This window comes from Pezoporus wallicus, unplaced genomic scaffold, assembly GCF_028554395.1.
Source record: "Pezoporus wallicus isolate ANWC-B61680 ecotype Strahan unplaced genomic scaffold, APGP_CSIRO_Pwel_v1 contig_8090, whole genome shotgun sequence".
In the NCBI taxonomy this organism is placed as follows: Eukaryota; Metazoa; Chordata; class Aves; order Psittaciformes; family Psittacidae; genus Pezoporus; species Pezoporus wallicus.
The window spans coordinates 82,830-110,697 of NW_026642841.1; the positions used below are offsets into that span (position 1 = coordinate 82,830).

Genomic DNA, 27,868 nt, shown 5'->3' on the forward strand with positions numbered 1-27,868 from the left:
TGAAGCTGGGGGAAGAGGGACAAGGAGGGACATTCGGAGTGATGGTGTTTGTCTTCCCAAGACACTGATACATGTGATGGAGATGGCTGAACACCTGCCTGCCCATAGGAATTGGTGAATTAATTCCCTGTTTTGCTCTGCTTTTGTGAGCAGCTTTTGCTTTACCTATTAAATTGTTTTTACCTCAACCCAAGAGTTTTCTCACTTTTCTGATTCTCTTCCCCATTCCACTGTGGGGGGAGCCAGCAAGCAGCTGTGTTGGGCTTAGTTGCTAGCTGGGAGTTAAACCACGACAGTATTTCATATTTTAGAACCAGAGCAAGTGTGTGCATGACCCCCAGGCAAGGCTGAAGCAGGGCTCTGCCTCCTGCATGCCCAGCGAGCATTGGCTGCGGCAGGGGGCAAGGGCCAGCAGGCCTGCCTGTGCCATTCCTGCCCTGCACCTGGCAAACCAGCAGCAGGCTGGAAAGCGCAGCGGGCTGCAGCCAAGTCCAAGGTCCAGGCAAACAGAGCAGCTCACGTGCCTCAGCTTTGTCTGCACGGCATCTCACCAGCACACTGCCCGGCCTCACAGGCCCCACTGCCTGAGCTGTACACTGCCCTCAGCCCTGCTGCAGCAAAGGGTCCACATGCCACAGAGTAACTGCTTATACTGACCAACTCATGGGATCATTCAGAGAACCTCCCAGTAGAGAAAGACAGGTGTGCTGGCTGGTCAGTGCCCACCGTGTCTCCATGGCCAGGCCTCATACCAGGGACCAGGGCCGTTGGAATAATCTCCCCAGGGAAGTGGTGGATTCCCCAACGCTGGACACTGTTAAGAGTCAGCTGGACAGGGTGCTGTGACATCTAGTCTAGGTCATGTTTGTCTAAAAAGGTTGGACTATACGATCCTTAAGGCCCCTTCCAACCTGGTATTCTGTGCTTCTATGATTCCATGCCTGTCCTGGCAGAGCCCCCAGCCCCGCTCTGGTCCTGTTGAGCTCCAAAGGCTGTCTTGGCACCTGTGGTGGTGGGTGGCAAGACCGCTCCAGGTACCAGAGCCTGCCCTGGCCTGGGTCTGGATCTGCCCCAGGGCAGAGGAGGCCTCTAGAGCCTACCGTGGTACCGGGGGTCAGCTTTTGAGGGTAGCCCAGGCTGCAGGGGGATCCGAGGCTCGGCAGGCCGCGGGGAGGTGGGTTCGTGGAGGGCCCATGGGGGTGGGCAGCCCGGTCCCCTCTCGTTCGTAGCTGCCGGGGCCCGGCCCCGGCCCCGCCCCGCGCAGGCGGAGGTACCGCCTCTACTTAAGGCGCGCTTGGAGGGATTGGTGCCTCCTTCCTCGCCGGCTGCCGCGGCTCGCCAGCATGTCGGACAGGCTGCCGTACAAAGTGGGTGAGTGCGAGCTCCGCCGCCGGGGAAGCGCAGTGCTCCGGGCCTGGCCTGCTGCCGCAGCGCCGTGCCGGGGAGCCGCGGCTGGATGCGGCCGCGGGGGGAAGATGGCAGCAGCCCGCTGGCCGTGCCGCCGCGGAGGGCAGGCGGCCGCGGCGCCGCGTGTGCTGCCGGCCACCCGCGGGGAAGGAGCGGGGCTCGGCGGGCTCTGCCCGTCGCTCTGGAGCTGTCGGCTCTTCCTGCAGCGGCTCTTCAACCCGGCGTTCCGCTGCTCTCCTGCCCCGGGGCCCACGGCCTCTGCTCTGCCTCCAGCTCCGCTGGGGCAGGCTTGCGCTCCGAACGTGAAAGTGTGTTTGAATCTGGGGCCTGTGCCGCACGCTTCCCCAAAGGTTTTGGCGGGTGTTTCTGTAGACCTGAAACCCCACAGAGAAAAAAAAAAACAACAAAACCCCTAATTTTTCTACAGAGTTGTGTGCTCTTTGAAGGCTAAATTCAAAGAGAAGAACCTTAGCCTATAAGGCTGAGATTTAGAACTCATTTAGCCTGGAGGTTATGGATTAAATACTGCCAGGTTTATTTGTTGGGGGTTTTTAAGCAGCGCTGGTAAAGCTGCGGAGCCCTTAGGAGGGTTGGGATTCAAGACCTCCCTCTCCTGATAGAATTGTTTCCATGGCCCTTCCCCTGCAGCTGAGCAGCAGTCAGCTGAAGCAGAGGCAGTGGTTTCTGTGGCCTCCAGGCTTCATTCAGGAGCAAAATGCAATTAGCTTGTCTGTATTACACACACAGTCTGACTCTGAGGTCCTGCCTGGTGTTCTCAAGTGCTTTCAATGGCCTGTGTTCACCAGGTAGGTGAAAGAAAACTATCTGACCATATTTCTTAATGAAATGGTAAGCTGCTGACATGCTTGAAAGAGCCAACCGAGCCAGAGGGCCACTGGGTACTGGCTGATGCTGCAGAGCGCTGCACCTAGGCCCTAGCTGTTTGACCCTTGCCTTTTCAAGGCTGGAGTCAGGCATCCATGGCGAGCACAGTGTTTTCTACTGCAAGTTTGCATCTTGGAAGTCTTTTGTTCATTTTTTTTTCCCTGGACTTTTCTACTCCAGATCTGTTTTATAAAGCAGATGTAGACTTGTATTTAAGGTAGTTGTGATGCCTTAAAAATAATCTTTGTGGGTATAAGGGGTAGGAACAGCTCTTAAGAGGGGCAGCTGGACTGGACTCAGCTCCTGGTGCACACGGCAGCTACCATGCTGTCTGTGCTATAATGTGGGGAAGCTATTGCCATACCAGCAGCCCCTCCATGCGTGTCTTAATCCTGTGGAAGTAAATCTGTAGGAGGTGTCAGGCCCTTGGGCAGTCTCTGCAAGGAGGAACGCTTAAGGCTGGGGCTTACCAAATTAAAGGCCCTTGGAATGTCTGCACGTTAGATCAAGTTGATGAATATGCTCATACAGCAGCACACTTTTTCCAGAGGGGCTGTTAAGTTAGCTCTAAACTTGTTTGAAAGCCTGTGTATCATAGCGAAAAACTAGGGAGTAACTGGAATAGGGTCTGTTTGCCTAACTCTGTCTGCCGGCTGTTGCTGGTTGTTCAGTTCAGCTGTTGCAGCCAGTGCCTACCCACAAGAGTATGAACAGATACCAGAATCTTAGCTATTTCAACTCTGACAGCTATCCTTCTCTTGCAGCTGACATCAGCCTTGCAGACTGGGGTCGCAAGGCCATTGAGATTGCAGAGAATGAGATGCCAGGGCTGATGAAGATGCGGGAGATGTATGCTGCATCAAAGCCACTGAAAGGTGCACGTATTGCCGGTTGCCTTCACATGACTGTGCAGACAGCAGTTCTCATAGAGACCCTTATCAAGCTGGGAGCTGAGGTAAAGTGCCTCTGAGTTTTTCCTTTAGTGTTCTGTTAGATAATGCTCTGCCTAGGGTACTGCTTGTGCTTATATAAGTACCTTAGGGGTTTTGGCAATTGGCTGTAATTTTTGTAACAGGCTGTGCTGCAGTCCCCAGATGGATGTATTATGTCTTCTGTCCTTAAGCAAAAAGCTTGTCACCTGCTCTGCATACACCTCTGGGATGTGGTATGTGTCTTTCCTCTGGACAAGCTGCATCTTCATGAGTGGCTGTTCTGGGCTTCGTTGCTGACTGCAGCAGCTCCAGCAGTTGTGTGTACAGTACCCTTAGCAGCAGTGCTGAAAGCTGGTACAGGATAGTGTTGTGCTCGGGCATGTATCTTTGTTGCCAGTAATGTGGAAGCACAGTGACAGCCTCCAGCACAGATTAGCCTGTATTAAGAGCCACACTGTGCCCTGGTAAAGTCAGCAAAAAAACAGTGAGGCTTCTGAAGAGCTCGTGCTGGCCCTTTAGCTGTGCAGGAAAACAACACAGGGGCAGCGCAGCTCAGTGATCGATGACTGGGGACTCCAATGTCTTTGAATTTGTTGTGTGACTATGGACCAGTTACCCTGGTCCATATGAAATACTGAGATACCTGTAAGCCATTTGCTCTGTTGTGCCCTCTGCCTGGCTTGCTGGCTCAAGTCCAGACATCACTGCTGAGTGTTCATTTTACAGGGCATGAGGAGAGTCAGGCATCTGAGCACAATTCACGTAGCTCACATGCTGAGCAGCAGGGAACTGACTGGAACCTGATGATGAGTTATGTTAAGTATGCATGTGATCTGAAGCTCCTTCTAGAAGTTTAGCTGCCTGAGCTCAGGCTGCCCAGAGGTGCTCTATATGGGATCCCTCCCTGTGAATTGCTGAATGAGTTGAGCAGTGTCATGCTGATCAAAAGGCACTGGGAGAAAGAGAAGCTTTCTCTGTAGCCACTAAGGCATTTCCTCAAAAAGTGGAGTGGGTAGGTCTAGAAACATGCCAGGTCAGCCTGGGCAAGGTAGGTACCTGCTGTTGTGCAGGGTATTCTTCAGCCTGTTCAGGGCTGTTCCACAGTTGTAAATGATGCAGTACTGAAAGAGAGCTTTGTGGAGCTAGTCCTGGCTTTATGCCAGCTACTCTGTATATGAAACTCTTGTCCCTCCACAGGATTTAAAAGAAAGCAGTAGCCACTGAAATTTGGGAAGCTCCTTGCTGCTGCTGTTGGTTGCTGTGTGTCAGCATGTGACTGGCCTGGGCAGAGGCTGTGTGCTTACTTGAGCATTGCCAAGCTGTTTTATTCTGAGCACAGTACCCAGTTAGTGTTGTGTGGGATTCATCCAAGTCATTCAGGGAAGTACCTGCAGAGATTTGGTTCCTCTAAGCATAAGTGCATAAGCATGGTTGTGCTTTTAAGATGTATTCTGTCATGTTAGCTCTTTCCTTTTCCCAGTGCTTGCATTTATTTAGTTTAGACTTGCATTTATTTAGTTTAGACTTTGACTTGGGTTTGGATTCAGCCCGGGTTCATCTGTTCTGCCAGAACTTTGGTGCCCAAGAGGGAGGAGTGAAATTGATGAAACCATGCCCTATAGAATGACCATGTAGCTCACTGCAGCATAGTTATCTTGGTACCCCTTTTTTGGCTAGGTTAGCAAAGATGGAATAAATACTCTCTCCCTCAGAGTGCCTAAATTCTAAAATTGTACTAAAAATGCATTATCTTCATAACCAGTGATGTAAATATTAGCTCTGAGCCTATCGGGTATGCTAGTTATTCTAGGGTCTATGCTGTTATCACAAACTGGTGTTATAGATCTGAGGATGCAGTTGAAGTGGCTGATGTATCAAGTATTTGAAGTGTGACCAATAGACAGGTATTTTGTATGCTTTGAATGTCATGACATCTGCCAGTGTAATCTGTACTGATATGGAAGGGGCTTAGAAAAACCCAGATGAGGAAGTACAGTGCTTATGGTCATGAATTTGTTTTTCCTGTGCTCCTTCCAGTTGTGTTTTCACTGACAAGTATCGTGGAGGCTCAGATGAGGTACTTCCTACTGCAGCCCTTACTTTGAAGTGTCAACTATTGATAAAGTGGGATGAGTATCTGGAAACAGGCTGAAGGATTATGCCTTATTGCTCTCTCTCCTCGAGCTCTGTTACGAATAAGCATGCAAAAACCTGCCAGTCAGCCCTGCAGTGAGAACTTGCTTGTGGCTCTGGGATGTGGTGGGTTTTGTGCCTGCTGGGGAGGTGCAGTAAGTATGTAGATACTTTTCAATGCAACTCAGCGATATGCTGTTGCTTTTCTAGGTGCCTGAGCCTAGTGTGGAAAATGCTTAGCTCAGATGGAAAAGCTTCTATGACTGGAGCACAGAGAGGGAGGTGGGTGAGCATAATCTTGGGAGAATGCCTGTTTGATCAAGTGTAGTTTCAGCTGCATTTCTGACCCTTCTGAGTGCCAGCAGGTGTGTTGCTGCATATCTGTATCCCTCAGTGGACACTTGCTATGTGGCTGTTCTGAAAATCTGAACTTCATTGACCAAAACTTTCTAAAACCCACCCTACTGTGCACTTCCTGCAGATCTATAGCTGAATGTATGCTCTGGCTGCCTGGCAGAATGTCTCATGAATAAGCTCTCATGAGTGAATATGCAGCACAGCTAAAGCTCTGTTATATTCTCTCCCCAAGTGACATTATTTCCCCAGGCCTAGTCACATACTTGATTTTCACCTTAACCTTTCAGAGCTACTAAGAAAGGCAAGAACCTGCACTAATATGCCTTTCTGCTCTTGCTCCCTTTTCACCTCCTGTGTCTGGAAGAGAGTGCCTGATATCTCAGAACTTTGTTCAGCAAACAAAACTTGGATTGTTTTCCAGGTACAATGGTCAAGCTGCAACATTTTCTCCACGCAGGACCATGCTGCAGCTGCTATTGCAAAAGCTGGTATCCCTGGTAAGTTTTCAATGTTCTAATTTGGCTCTCAGTTGAGGTGTACTGCCTGTTCCAGCTAAATCAAACTACAAAACAAGCTCTTCTGAACAGGTTTCAGCATAGAAGTAGCCCATCAAAAGTAGTGATTGTTACCAAACAGGACGTCTGATTCAAGCTTTGCATCAGACTACATGTAGGGTTCCTAACAGTGGTTGGTGTTGGGCTATGGAGGAGCCTGGCTGGATGTTACCAGCTTTAAGCCTGGTCATTAAGCTGATTGAATGGGCTTGGGTAATTAAATGGATTGGTGTTTGGGTGTGTGTAGATGATGGTGGTTGGTGCTTTCCAGCAAGCTTGGAGCTAAATAGGGGTTGGGGAAGGGATCTTGATGGTAGTGTGATACATTACAGTGACAGTTTCAATCCTCAAGATATTTTTAGGCTAGATCTAGGCCAGCTATGTTGCTGCCTAATGTCCCTGAAGCACTTTATCAGGATGCTGCTGTTTTGTTACTGGCACCTTCCAATAAAGAGGCAGTCCTTGCAGGTACATTAAGCTGTCTGCTGTGTTACTTGGCTTAAGGACATGCAGTCCTCCTAGCTCTGTGCTGGGAACTGCATAACTTGAGCCTGGATGTTTGCAGAGGTTAGATCTGATTTCTGGCAGCCTGTTTTTTTTTTTTTGCTTTGGGAGGTGTTTTTCATATAATTCAATAGTGCCACAAGTCCTTCCCCAGCTGTGTCCATTCTAAGGTAACAGAAGAAAGTGGTCCCTTCATTACTAGCTGCAAGTAACGTGTCCTCTGCTGGTCTCTAGCATCTGATGTCAAAAGACCAGATGGGACTCTAGATCTGATGTTAGAATATTGACTTCCTCACTGCTCTCAACACCCAAAACTCAACTGAAGAGCAGTTTATAGGTGGAGTGTTTATCTAAGTTTTTGAACTCTCCCCTTGGTATCCTTGTTTTGTGAAACTTGCTCTTTTTGTTAATACTGCACTTCACATACTGAATTTACAAAATGCTGGAGGGCTGCTGATCCTTTGGATACAATATGAGATACTGATTTGCCCCTTCAGAATGGGCAATTGCATGGTTGGCTTTTCATAGCTCAAGGTTAATTTTCTGTGTAAACAGTGGAAAACATGAGAATTTAGCCAAATGTTGGGGTGTCTAAGTTGTGCCTGATATATGTTTGAATGGATTGAATACCACTGAGGCTGAAGTATAGTATGAATCTAGTACAAATGCCGGGAAAGGCAGAAATACTGCTAGATACAACATGCTAGTGGTTGCAGCATATTGCTGGTGGTAGATGTACCAATACAGAAATATACCCTATTACAAGCAGACAAGGCGTGGTAGCTTGGATTTTGGTGCTGTGCTAGAGGCTAAAGTTTAAAAGTTTCTGATGAGTTTGGTGCTAAATTTTAGTCCCTCTCTTCTGCTGTGCTAGAAAATGCTGTAGTTGTGTTTTCGTTTGTCTATATAAATATATCCAGAGGCTATTTCTAATTCCTAGTAACATAGGGTGTTTTAGGGGAGCATGTGAGTGTTGCGGATGTATCTGGTTTGGTTTGCTTTGCCTTCTCTCTCTTAACATGGAAAAAGGATAAAGAGAGCAGTGAAGCCTCAAAATTTGACCAAGTTTGTGCCCTGGAACAGAAAGCAATGTGATTTCATTCCTGCTCATTCTGAAATCCTTTTTTCAGTTCAAATGTCTCTTCTGACCTGCAGGCACAGATAATAATCTGTCTGTCTGCTTCTGAGAGGTGCTGATGAAATCTTCTTTTGGCTGCTTTACCACATGCTGAGTAAGAAACTGGCTAATTGTGTGTTTGTTCTTGTGTAGTGTTTGCCTGGAAAGGGGAGACAGATGAGGAATACTTGTGGTGCATTGAGCAGACCCTGTACTTCAAGGATGGGCAGCCCCTCAACATGATTTTGGATGATGGTGGAGATCTTACCAATCTAGTTCATACCAAATACCCACAGCTCTTGAAAGGTGAGTGCTATTCTGCTTTGTCAGGCACAGTTCTGCTTTGGAGGCTGTTTATGCAGTCGCTTTCTGTGGGTGGGGTAGAGACAGGCATGTGCGAACAGGCTGCGAGTCTGTGAAAACGGCTTACAGGCCAAGACCAAAGCATCTTACCTGCAGGAGCTGCTTCCATCTCTGCTTTTTAGTATCTAAGCTGCAGTGACCTGTCCTGGTCATCCTTCACAGTGCCCATAACCTGTACCAGTGGTACAGCTGGCTTGCCAAGGCTTCCAGCCTTCCTGGAAATGGGCTGTGTTTTAGAATTGTTCAATGTCTGCTTGCAGTTAATATTTTTACCATTAATGCTTTTACTTCCTCATCATCTTAGCACACTTCTGGATGAAGTCATGGCAACTTGTAACCTTTCTTGGAAAGGGAACAATTTTCTACCTTATAAACTACATGGCATTGACTCATCCAGTTTGTCAGTCAAGATGCTGATGGAGGCAGGATTGGGGCTCTTGCTTTAACTTACCTTCAGTGTAAGTTAGTGAAACTAAAAGCAGATCAGTGTGGTGTTGCTGGCACATGTTTATGTAAAGGGTTTATCTGAATAGAATTTGGCATGACCTGCAGGAGCTGATCTGTGCCTCCCAGACCTGAAGCATGATGGCTTCTCCTGAGCTCTCCCAGTGTCCATTATCTGTGCTGCTGCAAGCTGCAGACACCCAGTGTTGCTAAAGGGCATGCTTGATCTGGGATGTGAAGAACATTGGAAAGTGATATGGGGTGGAGATTATACTGATACAGTGCTGTGTACTAATATTCATTCTAGGTCAACCTAGAGGTGAGGTTGCTGTAAAAACCTTCTGGATCAGTGCTTATTCTTGCACTGCTTTAAGAGGAAGCTATGGGGGAAAATTTGAAGGTGGCAACCCATGGATATGGCTGTGTGAGGGGAAAAGTCTGGGGCTGCTCCCCATCTGTGTGCTAATGTGGGTAGGGGCAGCAGGAAGAGAGGAAGCTGCTTCTGTGTAACAGGCCTCCGTTTCTCCTTCATCCTCAGCCTGATGTCCCTAGTAATCCAGTCAACATCTTATTTGAACTGTAGTGAGAGGTTTTCATTGGTGTCTGCTCAGCCATGCTGGGATCCTCTCTTCTGCCAAAGGTCTTCTTTCTAGATTGTCTGTCTGATGTTCATGATCTCGTGTTCCTGCCAAACCGCAAAGGATCATGCCTTTATGTCTTCCTGGCAGTGTCAGAGGCCAAAAAAAAATGCATTTTCCACATTCATACTCAGTTTTACAGAGTTGCTTCTTTGCCATGAACATGAAGCACCTCAGCTGATGTCCCTGTTCTTGGGGGTCCTTGTGCTGAGGACTTGGGGGTCCTTGTTCTTTCACACTTCCATCCCTCCTGCTGTCTGCTGTTTTGTCCTCTGCAGCCCTTTGCTCTTTCTTACTTGTGTGGTCCTGGTGTGGAAGGGACTGGTATAGTATGGTGCAGCAGAGCAGTGGCTGTTGAAGTGTCTCCTGTCTTGGCCATCTGCCATTGATGATAAACATCCCTGCTGCCTGGAATTGCTCCCTGAATTCATGGGGATGGCTTTTCTACTGTATTTTTAGAGTCTAGACAAGATGCCATATGTAGCAGAATGTGTGCACTATGTGCTTTTAATTTAGTAAACTAATTAAAGACTGATCTCTGGAGTGTGACAGAACTTTATCTGTTCAACCTTCCAGTCCATTGCTCCTTAGAAACAGCAAAACTTCCAGAACGGTACCACTGAGTAGTCTTGATCTCATTTAATGAAGTTCTGTGCTTAGCCCTTTGCTGCAAATACTGCTTAAATGAAGCTGTGTAGCATCTGTTTTTATTATCTTCATGATAACAGAGGCTAATATATCCTAGGGGCTTGTGGTAATATTTGGGTGAGAGGTAGGACAAAAGCAACATTAGAAGAGCATGCACAGTGTGTGGAAGGACTTTATTGTGAGCAGAGGAGGCATTTTGGCATGCAGCATCTAAAAAGGCTACTTGTCATTTAAAGGCTGAACAAGTTTTCTGGGGTAATTTCAAAGGGAAATGCCTGTCTTCCAAGCTTCAGCAACTTCTAATTTAAAGAGAAGTTAGTTCAGTACTAGTGTGCAACTAAGAGTTGAAAGTAGGGCTATTCAAGCCTGCTTCAACTAGGAGATATGTTAAATAGCTGTGTGGAAATACTCAGCAAGCTTCCTCTCTCTTTCATCATGCCTGCTGTTGGAGGGCAGAATGGCCTTGTTACTTTGGGCTTATTCCACTAAATTAAATGCCCTTAAAAGTAAGATAAAGATAGGAATGGTTGAAGTAGAACTGAACAGAGGAGAAAGTCATCTGAACTCGTGCAAGGGAGGTCTTTGGCATCTGTGCAGAAGACTGCTATTGAGAAAGGGTAGAGAAGATTGGATCACTTGTGATCCATTGATGCAGACTTGCTCATTGACCAGGAAAGAAATACAGGGGAGCAAAGTGCTTAGCAAGGCTTTTTCAATGTAATTCAACCTTTTCCTTAGCGTAGGCCCTTTGCAGTCATTGAAGTCACTCTGGCATTGAAATTGAGTGGTGTAGGCAGGACTCTCAGTGGAGTTGCAAAGCAGTTTAGACCAGTTATAAGTATCACCTGGGGGCAGCAGGCAGGTGGTCTTCAGAGAAGGGAACCTGCTGGTGTGTGTGTTTGGGGTTACAGACCTCTGGGGATAAATCAGCCTAATATCAAGCTCTGTTTACTTCTGGCTTAGTTGGTCTCATTTCCTTCTTGTGACAGAGTGGCAGTGCTTCAACCTGGTGCTCTGGGAAGGAAAAGGGAAATGTAATGGCTTTTAAACTCCATTGAGACTGGTACAAATTCTGTTTGAAGTGTTTGGGACCAGATTGGACTGGGTTTGGAGCAACCTGGTCTAGTGGAAGTTGTCCCTGTCCATGGCTGACAGCTTTGATTGTCCTCTGTGCAAAGCCAGTGGCTCAGCTGGAGGTCTGGGTCTTGAGCTGGTCCCTTCCATTTTTCCAAAGAATATTTTGTCCTGCTCTTTTAATTGCCTTATGGGGAAAGAAGCTTGCTTGAAGTTTCAAACTACTGTTTGTGGACCAAAACGAGGGTTCTTACCTCTTCCCTGCTTCCTGCAAAGAGTTTGTTAGACCTCTGGAGTATGCTCCCAGTGCTTGGATGTGTTGGTTTGCAGCACTGTTAACTCCAACTTTTATCCTCCCCACAGGAATTAGAGGTATTTCAGAAGAGACAACCACTGGAGTTCACAACCTGTACAAAATGAAGGCCAATGGGACCCTGAAAGTGCCAGCTATCAATGTAAATGACTCTGTCACCAAGGTAACACATCTAGAGCCCTTCTGCTATGTTCTGCTGTCTGACCAGTTCGGTGTGGGGATGTCAGCATTTCCATGCAAGTATTGCTTCTCTTGCTGAGCTATTCTTGATCTGGTACTGAACAGATTTTTGCCATATCCTTGAAGTGAGCCCATGGTGTCTCTAATGGGAAGTGCCATGTTTTCAGAACATGAAGAGCTTTTTTAATATGTAAGGACATGCATTCTTCTACATCTCAATGTGAAAACACCTATAGAGATCATGGCTCCTGGGGTACAGTTCCTATGGCAAGGGACATGTCCTCACTCTTGAGCAGCTTAAAGCCCACAGGTAGGTGGTGGATACCAGATGGAAAAAGGAGTGTTTATAAGCTTGTGACTGGTAAAAGGTCTGATATCTCTGAGCAGCAGTTGCAAAGGACAGGGCAGTAGGTATTTATTGTGTTCTTAGGTATATTACTGCTTCCTGAGACAAATTCCAGTGAATTCGGGGATGAGGGGGAATGGTGTTCAAAGAGTGCTGGTGCTATTTGGATGCAGGTGAATTATAGTAGTAATTACAGGAGTGCTTAAGGCTTTATGCATGTACATGTTTAAAGTCCAGTTGCTAAATCTATTTCAAGTTACCATACTAACGTTATCCTGTTGGGCATGGCAGTTCTCACTGACTGTTTGGCCTCCTTTTTCAGTTTGCTGCCTTAAGAGTATCTCCTTTCTGCTCACAAAGAGGCATCTGGCATTTTTTTCATAGCTAGTGGGCTAGGATGCACTTGTTCTTGGAGGAAGCTTTTCCTCTTTGCATCCTTTTCACCTAGATTTATGCCTCCTGCACAATAACTATTAATACTCTTTAGTAGATTTGGAAATTCACATTTCTAAAAAAGCTTGAATGGATTTGGGTTAAGATCAGTTTATTCTAGTGCCAAGCAAGTGCTCACTTTCAAGTGCTGTTTGTTATTTATCTAGTAAAAGATTGGTACTAACCACAGTTGTGCATCTCCAGGAAGGCATGCAACTGAGCTGGCAAATTCTGCTCTCCTAGTTAGATATTTACATTGGTTGCCAGGTTCCTATACTAGTATTTGGAGAGAGAAGGTAGGCAGCATTCAGTTCTGTTCTTCCCTCTTGCCACTCAGATGTATTTTTGGGTGGGATAGATGTCTACGTCTGGCACTCTGTTAACTTGCCTGCATGGAAATACACAGGCACCTGGAAGACTCTGTAATTGGGGGATTTGGTGATGAGGAATCAAATCTGACAATGCTGTTTTCCTCCATAAGAAGCCTTATAATGCAAGGAAAATCTGCTGGAGGACTAGAAAACAGCATGACCAACTGGCAGTAGCTTGCAATTTTGAAAGACACAAATTCTCTGAAATATTAATGGCAAATGTGCCTGTGATAAGACTTACAAGTGCTGAGTCAGGATCTTGTAGATCTGAAGTGTAAGGTCTTACACATTAGTCCTCGGCCAGGTTCTGAAGCTGGGAGTAGCATGCCCGTATACCTGGTAACTTACTCGGATGATTTATTGGAGTCATAGTCACAGTATTTTTATTTTTATTATAAATCTATATACCTATGGAATTTGTGCTTTTACTGTAAAAAATTTGTTATAGTTTGGGACTCAGTCTACAGCTTACACCACCTTACACATGCTTGATAGCAGGGCAGGCTTTGAGACCAGACTTCTGTTGTGAGTGGTGAGTTCTTTATACCCTGTTTTGGGAAGTATAGCACAACTTTGGTAGCCAGATCGTTTTAACCCTTGACTTCTGTAGCTCTTCAGATAATCAAATCTGTTTATACAGCACACACTCCTGGTCAGAACAAAGAGCCCAAAGAGAAAAGGCAGGGGCACTACAAAAATCAGTACAGCAACATGTTTCTGAGGTTAGTTCTATGTTCAAATGGAGTATTATTTGTCATCTGACTTAGCATAGGAACTTTGATTTGGAGGTCTGGCAGTTAAGCTTGTGTTAATGTTACAGTAGGGGGATGTTCTGCAATGGGGCGTTAGGAGATGAAATCCAGGGGTCTTCGGTTGGAGGGACCAGTGTTGTGCATGGCTCCTTCCTGGATTTTTCTAAATTTGAGCACTCTGGCAGCATTATTGTAACTCTTCCTGGGAGAAGATGCTATTTTGATCTTCCTGGACTGCAGGAACCAATTTCTTATGGTTAATGTGGGTACCTTTCTGCTTCTTCAGGGTGCATGTGTCTTACAAAAATGATAATAAGTTGTTCAGCTATTCTGCTGGCATTGTTTTTTGTCTGCTTGTGCAGTTCATTGTCTGATAAACAGCAGCAAAGAACAGGTGAACATCTGGTTGAGGAACTCAGACCTGCCTCTGTACACAGCATCCTGGTTTGTACTACAAACATGAGTCAGTTGTTTCTTTAAAGAATTTTTACTTGCATCTGTTCTGAAACTGCTCCTTTTTCTTCCTCAGAGCAAGTTCGATAACCTTTATGGTTGCAGAGAGTCCCTCATCGATGGCATCAAGCGTGCGACAGATGTCATGATTGCTGGGAAAGTAGCAGTTGTGGCAGGTTATGGTGATGTGGGCAAAGGCTGCGCTCAGGCCCTGCGGAGCTTTGGAGCCAGAGTCATCATCACTGAAATTGATCCCATCAATGCACTGCAGGCAGCCATGGAAGGTAAGAACTGAAGGAGATGCAGAAATTAATGCATGTGATAGAGGTGTCTGTGTGTCAGTGTAGAGCAACAAGTGATAACTGGCCAAGGAAGTTTTAGTGGGTTTCAGCTCCATCCCTGTTGAGGTAGAGTTGACGCCAGTTTAACTGTAGGAATTCTTTCCTGGCAGTTAGGGTAGGAGTTTATTAGTGTAGGCCTCGAAGATGTCTTTGCAGTCAAGGCTATAGAGGCTGTAGTGGAGTAGGGCCACTATGTCATAACATGGTAAGCCTGCTTTAGGATGGCTTTGTTATCTGCAAGTTTTGTCACTCTAACCTCCAGCATGCATTAAGATGCCATGCTCTCTGCCTTTCCAGCTGTGCTCCTTCTCTTCATGGGAGTGACTGCGTAATTATACTTAGTACCAGTTTATTCCATTTCTTTCCATACCTGACTAGAACCTGCAGGTGTTGTGGGTGTACTTCCCTTTGCAAACTTGACCCCTGAATCCAGTTTGAGTGCTGTGCCAGGTACTACACCAACGGGCATAAGACATTGCATGTGTAGATCTACAGACTGGAAATGAGTGAGGGGTAGATATTTTGATGCTATGTTTGTATTTAGTAAGACAAGTATACTTATACTTTGCATCCTCCATAGGTCAGGTGGTGGGACAGACCTATTCTTTCTCTGTACTTTTCTACTTGAAATACTGTACCTCATTTTTTAATAAGTGCTTGTGCTGGATAGAGGAATAACATTTTCTCTTTTCAGGTTATGAAGTTACAACCATGGAGGAGGCCTGCAAAGAAGGCAATATCTTTGTTACCACCACTGGCTGCACTGACATTGTTCAGGGCAGGTATGGTCTAGCCATTTGCTTTGGTGAAAGCATACCTGTACAGTTAGACTGGTTTAAAATACAGTCATAACTTGTCAGCAATATGGTGAGGGTTAGCACACATTATCATTGCAGGATATCAGAATTTAGCATCTATTTAGTGAGAAACTGGGGCTTTGGTCTTTCAGTTCAGTTGGATGTTGCCATGTTGCAGTTGTTCCTGTCTTACAGTATGTGATGATGGGGAAACAAAAGGTGTAGAGGGATAAATAGCTCTGATGCTCTTATTCTTCAGAATATTCTGTTAGGACAGCTAAATATGAAGAAAGGAGGTAGGTAAAGGTTGAAAGCAATTCCATCTGTGAGTAAACATCTTTCAGGTTTGACCAATTACAGTGGTTTTACTTTCCATACTGGGAGAATATTTTCTCCTCAATAACCTCTTGTGTCTCTGGGAAGTTTCCTTCCCTAGAAGCTGGAGAGTTTTTTTTCCAGTAGACTTTGCATGCCTGCAGGATTACCAGAGCCACACATCTTAAGTCAAATGCAATCAGTGAGCACTTAGCATTTCTCTTTGAACAGAGCTATGGGCTAGAGCATTTTCTTTTGCTGAAGAAATTTTTTTGTGCATTAACTTTGAATGTAAATTTTTTAATTTTTTTTTGCAGGCACTTTGAGCAGATGAAGGATGATGCCATAGTGTGTAATATTGGCCATTTTGATGTGGAAGTTGATGCAAAATGGCTGAATGAAAATGCAGTAGAGGCGGTGAATGTTAAACCTCAGGTGAGACAGCCCTTGTGCAAGCTCTACTGCTTGAAAAGCAATATCTACTCAGTGTCTGTTTCCAGAAAGGGAGGTATTTCTCTGAAGGTACTTTGTTTTTCTAGCTTTCTTGGAAGCCAGTTTTCCTCTGGGCTGATGAGAATGGGGATTCTACTCTGATCTTCCCTGATTAAACTGAAACAAGCTGCATGACATATTCTTGTGTTGGTGTTAACATAGTGGGTTCCAGCTAGTGCCCAGGTGCACAGCATGTGGATGCATCTTTCTCCATGTGTTCCTACTTCCTTGACAAACAGGAGCCTACCACTTGGTGGTGGCTGTGTAAACAGTTAATTGCCTCAAGTTGATTCCTTATAGAAAGTCAATTTTGACATTTGGGGTATGTTGAGGAGACGTCGAAATGTGCTTTCTTTGATAGTCCTGAGCTAAAACCAATGCCATAACTGAGTTTCAAAAAGCAAGCTTGAACAGACCATAGAGACCATATGAAACTTAAGAACTGAGCCCTTATATTGCCTGGTTTCTTCTCAAAGCTGCTTGCTCATGTAGTGCTCTGCACCAGAGCAATCTTGGTCTTGGTTCTGTGTGCTGTCAGGACTAACGTGGATCTCAGGGAAATTCTGGGGTTCTGACAAAGTTCTTAAGAATTCATGCCTCTGTTTTCAAAGGGTTTTTTTCAGTCAGAAGCTTCAGGAAAGCCTATCTGTAGCTCTGCCCAACTCAGACTTCTCTTCAAAGTGGCTTCATTTTAGAATCCTGTGTAGAGCAGAAGTCTGCATGTGGGCAGACAAGGCCAGATGTGTTATCCTTCCTCTGCTTGCAGTTCCACTATGTATTTACTTCAGGCTATGGGTGCAGCTACATACGTGTCCTGGGTTCAGGTGTAACAGTCATTATTCTCCTTTTTAGTTGCTGGTGCAGTGCTCTGTTTTTGACTTTAGTCTGAGCACAACGCTGATAACACATTGATGTTTTTAGTCATTGCTAAGTAATGCTTACTTCATTCGAGGACTTATGCTCTGCCAGTGAGGAAGGGCACAGGAAGCTGGGAGGAAGCAGAGACAGGACACCTAACCCCAACTGACCAAAGGGGTATTCCATACCACAGCTCTTTGGGGGGAGTTACCCAGAAGGCCCAGATTGCTGCTCAGGTCAGGCTGGGGATCAGTCAGTGGGTGGTGAGCAATTGTATTGTGCATCACTTGGTTTTGTTGTTTTCTTTTCCTTTTCCCCTTTTAGTTTTATATTCTTTCCCCTTGTTAGTTCCCTTATTATTGTTATTAGTGGTGGTAGCAGTAGTGGTTTTAAATGGTACCTTAGTTACTGGACTGTTCTTATCTCAACCCATGGGATTTACGTTCTTTTGGTTTTCCTCCCCATCCCTCTGGGAGTGGGGCGGGAAGAAGAGGGGGAGTGAGCGGCTGCATGGTTCTGAGTTACCAGCTGTGCTTAAACCACGTCAGTAGGGAAATGGGGATCTAAAATTTCAGCTTTTCAGCTTTGTCTCAAAGCAGAAAAACTAAACTAAATCAAAACTGGTTTGTAACGCCAGCTTTGAGGGAGAATATACCATAATGCAAACCAGGCTTTGTCTGTCTTGGCATGGGACTTCTAGTTGACTTTTAAGGGAGGGAGTGTGCTTGCTGATAGCAGGATTCTGGGACAGGTTTTCTACTTTTTTAAAAATGCCACACCCAAGCATGCATACATGGTGGATCTTAATCTGCCCTTATGATTTTCATAGTTCCCCTGTGGCTTATTGGCTACCCACATCAAACTGTTACTAAACAGTCAAGAGTTTTTTCAGGATTGTGTTTTGCTGTTGGGACACCCTGTGTGGGCTCAGCTTGAATATATGAAGTTATACCCTCAAGTTTTCACTATGCTCAAGTCTGTTCTTGCTCATGACCTTAATGTGGAGCTGATTTTGCCCAGCAGCCCTGAGCCTGTAGCTAGCTGCTTGCTTTCTGCAAGCTCAGGTTTTAAAACTAGAACTGGGATTGCTCAGAAAATAAATGTTGAAGGCTAACTTGGATGCTGGTGTGGTGAAATACAGACTACCTGCACATGGCCATTCAGTGTGGCTCCTGAAGTCGACATGAAAAATTGTGTCACTATTGGCCGAGGTAGTAGTCCCTTTTTCATTATATACCCTATTGAAGGAGCCAGTATGTCACAGATTTATTGGGTACACTGAGATGCAGTATAGTCTGAGGTATGAAAGCTGTAACAAGTTTCTGGTTAAAACCAGAATATTACTGTTTCAAAAGGGTGGAATTGGGGTCAAGGTCATCCATGTGGTTTAATGCTGAAAACCTACCTGTTTGAAAGGACTCGCCTAAAGCTGTAAAAGGTAAAGCTCTCACAGCGCTGAGTAGATCACCTCTCCCTCTGCTTGATGCACCGATAGTGAAGCTGAGAGAATTTACTGAGAGAAATAGCATTTTGCCCTTGGCCTCCTCTTGGACTTTTCCTTACCCATCTACTGGTTGCCCCTGGAGATGGGATTTACATAGAGGTGAACCTGATCTTCTATGGCCATTCTGTGTGTTGGAAGCTTTGCTGAACTGATGGTCTATCGATGTGTACACTGCCAAGCCAAATAAAAGCTGGTCTGATTCAGGTTAGTCCTTGGGATTTGCTGACTTTGACCAGTGAATCTGAAGCACTGCTAACTAGTCTGAGTCCCCAGTTGGACTCTTATTGGTGTACTTAATACTATGTGCTGTGACAGTGGTATATCCCTATGCTTCATTTTGTGTCTGTTTAGATTTGTTGTCCCTAAAAACTTCAGACCTGCATGCCAAGGTGAGGAAGTACCTGCTGAGGAGGTATTATGTGAACAAGTTCTGCTGTGGAAAAGCTTCATTCAGTATTCTTTTTCATTCTCTGTTCCTGATAGCCGTGGCATTTGAACAGGAATGGGCTAATACACATCCTAAGAGCGTACTTGTTCCAAAAGAGGGAGAGGCAGGAGTGGAAGGCAAAATGTGACTTTAGGATTCCAAATTTCATGCTTGAAACAAATTAAAAGTAGAAATTTGCTGGAATTGTTTAACTCTTCCAGGACATGTGTTAACTTTAGGTTTCAAAACAAGCTCCCAGGAGGTATCATAGAATCATAGAATAGTTAGGGTTGGAAGGACCTTAGGATCATCCAGTTCAACCCCAGACACTTCCCACTAAAGATGTCACCCAAGGCTCTGTCCAACCTGGCCTTGAACATGGCCAGGAATGGAGCATTCACAACTTCCCTGGACATTCCAGTGCCTCACCACCCCTACAATAAGGAACTTCCTCCTTATGTCCAATCTGAACTTCCCCTGTTTAAGTTTTAACCCATTACCCCTTGTCCTGTCACTACAGTCACTAATGAAGAGTCCCTCCCTAGCATCCTTATAAGCCCCCTTCAGGTACTGGAAGGCTGTTATGAGGTCTCCATGGAGCCAGTATCGTGCAGCTCCTGTCCCTCTCCACCTGTATGTGAATTCATCTGCATGTCTTGAAACCTTTCTCAGGGCAGCAGTTGAAGATTCATTATAATAATTGGTAGAATTGCTCTTACACTGAAATCTGGGAAGGAAATCACCACTTTGCCACTTAGACCATTGCTGGTTTCTCAGTTCTGTTGCTCAGATTCATCAGAGGGATGCTTCTGTGGTTATGTTGTCCCTAGTCCTTTGGAGACCTCAGCGGGAGTCTAGACCTTTGTTAAAAGTGTGAGATGTTGTGCTTATCCTGAGAATAACAGGTGTGGTTTTCACATCAGTGTTCTGAGTTGAGGTATCTTACGTTTTATAATACCAACTCTCCAAATACTTAAAGACCTGGCAGCTTTTTTCTGTATCTTGTAGCAGGGAGGGGAATATAAGTCAAGAGCAAAAATCTCTAACCTCCTGGGAAGACATCTGTTGGTTGATCAGAGGATCAGTACTGGAGCTAAGGGTTGCTAGACTTCAGCTAGAGGTACAGAGTAGTGGTGGAAGTGTCTCACATGATAGTTTTCAGTACCATATGGTCTCCATTTACAAGCAGTGAGCTGGTGTAAGAAGTGTTTAATACTTGGGAAAGGAAAACACTGTGCCATTCTGACTCATCTGTTGCTTTCAAAGTACAGTTAAGGAGGAAATAGTGCTGAAGAGTTGGCAGGTTGTTTTGAATATGATTTTGCACTGCAGCCCTCTGCAGCTGTGCTCTGGTATTAGAAACTGATGTGTAGTGCAAGCTCAGCTCGAGAGGGAAAGGAAGCATCAGGGTGGGATCAATGAACTTGGCCTCTGAAAATAAGTTTTTTGTATCATGATGTGCAAAGCAGCCAGGAGGTCCAGAGCAGCTAAATGCTGATGGGGAAAGGGAGGAGACATTTGTGTAAATGTGGAGATGAACTTAATGCTTGGATAACTTGAATTCTATTTCCACAACAATTTCTTGAGCTTATGCATCAGCCTGTTTGTCTGTCCGTAGATGAGCTGTGTTCCCACAGTTCTGACTTAAGCCTCTGGTGGTACCACTGCTGTTTGGTATTTATTTCTGAAGGAATACATTAATTTGCATTTTCTGTGTTACCCTGTGTATTGATTGAGTCCTGTCAGGAGCTGCTGAAGGTATGTGATTCTCTGCCCAAGCGAGCAGCTGGCCAGGTGCAAGTTGTGTGGATTTTACATGGGTATAAAATTCTGACATCTAAAGCACCCAGACTTTAAAACTGAAAAGGTACTCAACTGCTACCTTGTAAGTAAAATCTTAAATATAATCTTGTAGCTGTTCTCAGGGGTTTTTAGTGTTCTTCCTTATGAGTGCTTCCTTCTTTGTTTCATTTCTTCCTCTCATAATCTTACAGTAACCCATATGGTATTTTTTGAATGGACTGAGCACTGTCACTGGTGGCCCACAGTGACGAATCAGCATCCATAAGAAATACTGCAGCTGCTCAGTGGAGGAAGTTCTTACTAACCCTACCTTGCTGTCCTGCCCTTGGACAGGAGAAAGTAAGAGTATTGTTTAAGGCTTCTACTTGGGGTGCTTACTGTCAGCATCTATGCTCAAAAAGCAATTTGTGTTATGAACCCAAGAAATAGAAACAGTGCTGTGATTGAAGCATTACTCGGGAAGACAGGTGGAGGCACAGACCTGCTCTGAAGGCAAAATACCTGTTCAGTAAAATGATTTCTCTTGGTTTACTTATTACATCTCTGCTAAGGACCTGCACAAAGATGGGCTTTTCAGAAGACAGTACTGTTACAGTTTTTTACACATGGCTTTTAACTTATATGCCAAAGCTTTAAGACTAAAATTGAGTGCTGGGTGGTTTGCTTCACATTAAATAACTTTAATAAGACTAAAAGTATAAATACAGCTGTGGGGAGGAACCCTTTTAAGTATTTCATAGTTGCTTTGCTATGACAGTGTAAGTGGTCTAAAGCATTAACCATTGTCCAAGGTTGGTTGTTGACTAGCTCTTAAGTCTTTCCAAAGGTTTGCTTTACTCCCTTGTGGTTGGTGTAACATGACCAGTAAATACCAATGAGTACTGAATTTTCTTGTGACTTATAGCCCATATTGATGCTTGATTCTGGGCTTTAATACTGTAACCTCCTACAGGGGTGAAGACAAGGGAGAGAATAGCTAGCAACTGGTACAGATGAGAAGCAGAGTTAACTTTAACATTGCAGGAGCCTAATCTGGCCCAGACAACTGAGGCACATATGAAGTGACATTATGTCCTGAATTGTGTGGGACTCTTATATAGCTGAGACCCTTTTCCTTAGCTCATCTGAGGCTTGATTCTATGTGCAGAGTCCTGTTGTCCCCAGCATAGCTTGGAAGTCAGTCTGAATGGAGGACTGTGTCTTTGGCCCCATGACAGCAAAAAGGGGGGTGCAGCAGAAGCTAGGACAGCTGCTGGTTATACTGTAGAGCATTGGCCTTTTGCGAGTGGGAGGGGTTACATGGGAGCAGTTTCAGCAGGCTGAGGAGTCTGGCTTTTACCCCTGTGTGAAATGCAAAGGCTCTGGATTGTTTGATGCCGAGGTGTTCCCTCTTGTCTCCTGTTTTCCACACCATTTGTTACAATTAGGCATATATGAGCTGCATTTTACTGCTAGTAGCATGCTTCCCACTACAGCCATCTGAGACAATGCATATGTGGAAGAGCCCCATGAACTGGGTAACTGGTTCAATATGAAAGGCAGATGCCAAAATTCATGTGCAAAGTCCAGAATAGCTGTGAGCTTCACAAACATTGGTGAGGAATTGAGAGAGGGGATGTCTCAATTTTATCAAAGTCTGTATTGCAAGCATACTTCTGAATTGCAAGAAAGCCCACAAAGCTTTGTATGATTTAAAATGCTTTCTTTACCCTGACCTAGCACTGCTCTTGTGTTTTCCTACCCAGGTGGATCGTTATACACTGAGGAATGGCCGCCACATTATACTGCTAGCAGAGGGCCGACTGGTCAACTTGGGCTGTGCCATGGGTCACCCCAGCTTTGTTATGAGCAACTCCTTCACCAACCAGGTGCTGGCACAGATCGAGCTGTGGACCAATAGTGACAAATATGCTGTTGGAGTCCATTTCTTGCCAAAGAAGGTGAGTTAGAATACCAGGAAGATGCAAGTTTGTAAGGAAGTCAACTTCAGATGTGATCATGTACATTTGTTTTGTTTGTCCTTGAGTTCATTCTCCTACTGAATGCTGTTGCAAGGAGCTTTTATCAGTTTGCAGATGGTTGGCTTTGCGTTGCTGAGTCTGAAGTGGGCTGGTTTCTGTGGCTTACATGTCATGCGGAACTGGGACTTACCTGTCCTGTGATAGGAGCGTCCAGTCCCTTTTTGGCTTCACCTGGTGCTCTTCCCTAAGGTGCTGGGAAGCCCTGTGCTGTTTCAAGGTAGTAAGGAGCTTCTTCTAACCAGCTTGTTCCTCCTGCTGAATGTCAGTATTCACAGCAAGCTTTCACACACCCATCCAGCAGCAAAGTCTAGTGTGGCAGAGTTGAAGCTGGAATGAAACTAGGAATCACTTTTGCTGGGTTCCATTTGCACCTGAGCAGAGCTTTTCAGAACCCAGTCCTAATACCATCACAAAATATTAATGACAGATTCCCTCAGGTTTCCCTTTAAACTTATCATTCTGTGTTCTTGGAAAAATCTGGATCATGTCATAACTCACAGATTCTTTTTAGAAAATGAACCTGGCTTTAATTTTCCAAAAGAGCCTGAGAACTTGAGATAGTCATTAAAAAAGATGCTGGAGTTAGATTCCACTGCCTTTGGAATGAAACCATGTGTGAGATTAAATGTGAAAATACTTTTCATTTGGGAAGTGAGATGTATATGTTTGGGCTTACTTTTGGAGTGCTTGCTGAAGGACTTAAGCCTCCAAAACCATGTTAATGAAAGCATACCAGAAATACAGCATAGGAGTTGATCAGCAAGCTGACACATGAGCTTCAAAGGAAAAGTTTTGTTGACAATTGTCGTGAAAATAGTAGTGCAATGCTAATAAAATGTGGCTTCGTACTTCTCCTGAAGAACAATTTTTAGTGTACTTGAACTGGAAATGAGAAATAATGGCCAGATCAGTTACTTAGAAATGGGATTGCATGTTAGTGGATCATATGGCAGTGATCTCTTCAGGTTCGTGTGCTGTGATAAAGTGCTTTTTTTACCCTCTGCTCTCCATAGAGAATTTCAAAGAATAAAAGATTTGCCTTGTCAGAATCAACTAAAGATGGGCAGAAGAGCTTTCCCTGAGAATTTTCTGGCTAATATCTTTCCTTGTTCTGCGTAGTAGCTTTGAGGTCCAAATGTAAAATTCAAGAATTACCAAGTACCTTATATTGCACTTTTTTCTGACTGCAAGATATTGCTTTGATAAGCTATTACAAACACGCACACATTTCTGCCATGTGTGTTCCTTGAGATCCAGGCAAACTGTTCTGTCCATGATCTTGGCACTGACTCTGTGCATCGTCATACTCAGCTATCTGATTTTAAGGTAAGAATGTGTTGTAGTTTAACACAGCCTGCAGCTAAGTACCATACAGCTGCTTGCTTACCCCCTGGATTGGAAGGAGAACTGAAAGAATGTAGGTTGAGATAAGAACAGTTAAATAACTGAAGCACAGTATAATAGTACTACTACTAATAAAGGAAATAACAAGGGGAGAGAATATAAAGCTAAAAAGGGGAAAGGAAAACAATAAAGTGATGCACAATACAATTGCTCACACTGGCTGACTAATACCCAGTCCAACCTGAGCAGCAGTAGGCTCCTCCCAGCTGACTGCCCCAGTTTCTGTACTGGGTATGATGAGCTGTGGTACCCTTTTGGCTACTTGGGGTCAGGTGTCCTGTCTCTGCTCCCTCCTGGCTTCTTGCGCCCCTCCTCACTAGCATAGCATGAGACTGAAAAGTCCTTGATTGAGGTAAGCATTACTTAGCAATAACTAAAACATTGGTGTATTATCTGCATTGTTCTCAGACTAAAGCCAAAACACAGCACTGCACCAGCTACTAGGAAGGAAATTAACTTTATCCCAGGCAAAACCAGGATAGAATGTCAGCTTACTTTCATCTAAATTTGTGTACCTTTTCATCTAAATCTTGAAGGCCCCAAGCTGAAGCAGCTCTGAAACAGCTTCTCTCTGAGAACCTGATCTGGGAATGTCAGGGACTCAGTTGCTTTTCAAGTGGGTGTAATTTGTCTTAAACTTGCTGGGAAATACACTCATCGGATTGTCACATGTCACTCTAATCAACCAGATACACATTCCATTTTTAATCCTCTTTTGGTTTTTTTTGGCAGGATCTGCTAAGCTTCAGGACTTGTTTCCCTTCTAAACACAGTCCTTCCAGTTGGCTTTTTCTTTTGTGATTTTTTTTTTCCTGACTCTAATGTAGTGTTCAGTAGCTTTCATGGTTCACTCCCACGTTCTTCAGCCATTTCATCTTACGTTTTTAATTTTGCCTTGTACATCTTTGGCTGTGTTGGTGCTCAAGAGAGGTTGTCATTTCCATATTACTATGAGCAGGTTGGTCTGCAGTGAATTACGCTCTGTATAACGGTACTCTGTACAGTAGCTTTTTATCTGGTTTGTTGCAATGGGAGTATTCAAGGTAGTTGCCACACTCCCTTTGAGTGGGAAATCTAGAACTAGCTACTGAATCATTTAGGACATGATGTTTCACACAAGCTGAAGATCTTGCCCTTGATTGTTTTGTTGATTTATTGCCCTTCAAATATATTGCAGCCTTTGGCATGTATTTAACTTGTATGGGGGAAATACTGCCAGTCTTCCCTGTGCTGCTGGAATTTAGACTTATCTTCTCTGTTTTCTTAGCAATGATTACTTGTAATTTGCAGGAATTACAAATGGTGGTAAAACTTGTCCTTCTGTTGTAGCAGCAGCTGATCTCTTCTTAGGGCTATCCTTTCTGTCTTTGAATATCCTTTATGGCTCTTACATTCCCCTCTGACATAGCAGCTAGTTTGTTATTCTAGTGGTTTTGGACTCTCTTACCTATTCCCTGTACTGCTTTACTATCTTGTAGTTTAGATATTTTTTTCTGTCCTTTGAGTTTGCATGTCTGCCTTGCACATGTGGGGTAAAGTATATCAACATTTCTGAGCCTGTGTCCTGCAGCCAACCTCGGCTTTTTCTTTAATGAAGACATTGCCAATAGACACTAGCATTCTTGCTAAATTAATGATTATGGAATGAATTGTTTAATACATGTATGCCTAAAATGGGGATATCTGGAAAGGAGATGCATTCTTCCAGTATTAGAACTTGCAGAAGCATAGAATGGTTTGTGTTGGAAGGGACCTTAAAGCTCATCCAGTTCCAACCCCTGCCACGGGCAGGGACACCTTCCACTAGAGCAGCTTGCTCCAAGCCCTGTCCAACCTGCCCTTGAACACTGCCAGGGATGGGGCAGCCACAGCTTCTCTGGGCACCCTGTGCCAGCACCTCAGCACCCTCACAGGGAAGAGCTTCTGCCTAAGAGCTCGTCTCGGTCTCCCCTCTGGCAGGTGAAAGCCATTCCCCCTTGTCCTGTTCCTACAAGCCCTTGTCAGAAGCCCTATAAATATATAATCTATAATCCCATAAAACATGAAGTACTTAGAAATCCCAAATATTATTTTCAAGTATTTTTAGATACTTCCTCTCCAGGTTTCCTGCAGCCCCTTTAGGCACTGGAGCTGCTCTCAGGTCTCCCCTTCAGGAGCCTTCTCTTCTCCAGGCTGACCCAGCCCAGCTCTCTCAGCCTGGCTCCAGAGCAGAGCTGCTCCAGCCCTCGCAGCATCTCCATGGCCTCCTCTGCGCTCTCCAACAGCTCCAGGTCCCTCTTGTGCTGCTGCCCTAGAGCTGGATCAGGGCTGCAAGGGGGGGGGGTCTCCCCAGAGCACATCAGAGGGGCAGAATCCCCTCTCTGAGCTGCTGCTCACACTCTGGGGGTGCAGCCCAGCACATGGGGGGGCTGTGGGCTCAAGCACACACTGAAGCTGGGTCATGGGGAGCTTCCAGTCAACCAATACCCCCACGTCCTTCTCTAAAATTATTTGAAACTGTAAGGTGTCCCTGCCCATGGCAGGGGGGTTGGAACTTGATGATCTTAAGGTCCTTTCCAACCTTAACGATTGTATGATTCTATGATAGCCTAGTGTGTTGAGGTGCCTTCATAGTGGAAACATGACTGGGGCTTTACCATTCTATCCAACTGAATATTGTTGTCTCTGAATAGATTATCTGCGTTCTTTACTTGTTGGATGGATGTGATTGTGTTAATAAGATAGAAATGGACTTAATCGAGTCCTCTGTCTCATTTTAAGCTTAATTTTACTCCCTCAAAAGCTTGGGCCTTTTCCATCTAAACGCAGTTCTGTGCTGAAAGCAGATACCTCTGCGCTTAAGCAGGTGAGGTATATTGGCCAGAAAAGAGCTGTCTGACTGTTCATCTGTGTCAGTCAAAGTCCTCCATGTAGCTGTTACATATTTTTCACATTCTTGTCTTACTACTTACCATGACTTCCTGAACTAACTTACTCTGCAAAAATTCTCACCTCAGTGTCTTGTTTTCCAGCTGGATGAAGCTGTGGCTGCTGCTCATCTGGATAAACTATGTGTGAAGCTGACAAAGCTGAGTGACAAACAGGCCAAATACCTTGGCTTATCAAGAGATGGGCCATTCAAGCCAGACCACTACAGATACTGAACAGGTGGCACTACCCAAAGACCAAAGCAGAGATACAACCTTCCAAAGCTTGTGTGTGCTGGGCTTCTGAGAACAAGTCCTTTGCCGTTATCCTCCCAGTGCTGCAGAACTTCTCCCCTTACCAAAGGAGCTTCAGGGCCTTGTTTGTTTAAGAGGATCACTCTGACTCTTGGAATTGAATTGGTTACTTGGCTAATGTTATTGCGAAAAGGATCCTGTACCATTTTTATTGGCTTCTGGTATCCGCGTACGGGGAGCAGGACAAGATTGCTAAATGAAAATGTGTAGTCTTGTCAAATACGTGACAGCCTCTAGAGTGGCCAACCAGTAAGATGGGGAACAGTTTCTAGAGGGAGATGCTTTCTGACATGCCCTGCTCGAATTAGGTGCATCCTTAACATTAGGAGGCTGGCAGTGTCTGGGTTCTCTCCACAGAGGTGCCCTAACTGAAGTGCATGTTGTGAATCTGGAGGAAGTAAGGAGGAGTGTATGTTTGGTCTCCTGTCAAATCAACTTAACCTCCTACTCTGAGATTAGAATTGGAGGATTTGTTTTTTTTCTGGATTAATTTACTCCATCAGTTTTTGCTAGAACACTGACCTTCTTTGCTTCTTCTGTACCAACTTGAAGGGGGTGAGGCAAGAGTGACTTTTTTTTTAGCAGCCTTCTAGTGTGTTGTGAATGGCTGAGAAGCCACTGAGGGGTGGTTAGGTTTAGGGACCTTGTTCAATCCTCTGGAAACACCAGCAGCACACTTCTACCCCCAACTTGATTTCTTTTTTTTTGAGTTGTCATGTCTGCTGTATCTTGTTTGTCACTGACTCAAAAGTGCTTTTATTAAAGATCTGACTGTGGCCTGA

At 44.9% G+C, this 27,868-nt stretch overlaps 1 protein-coding gene across 1 annotated transcript; it reads left to right on the top strand.

Annotated features, from left to right (window-relative positions):
- Positions 1-1,254: 1,254 nt before the first annotated feature.
- On the top strand, positions 1,255-27,868 carry AHCY (adenosylhomocysteinase). Its single transcript, XM_057432361.1, has 10 exons — positions 1,255-1,371; positions 3,057-3,247; positions 6,136-6,211; positions 8,043-8,195; positions 11,420-11,532; positions 13,980-14,187; positions 14,939-15,026; positions 15,674-15,791; positions 22,186-22,380; positions 26,877-27,868. Exons 1-10 carry the CDS (start codon positions 1,344-1,346, stop codon positions 27,006-27,008), a joined length of 1,302 nt encoding a protein of 433 aa, XP_057288344.1. The 5' UTR covers positions 1,255-1,343; the 3' UTR covers positions 27,009-27,868.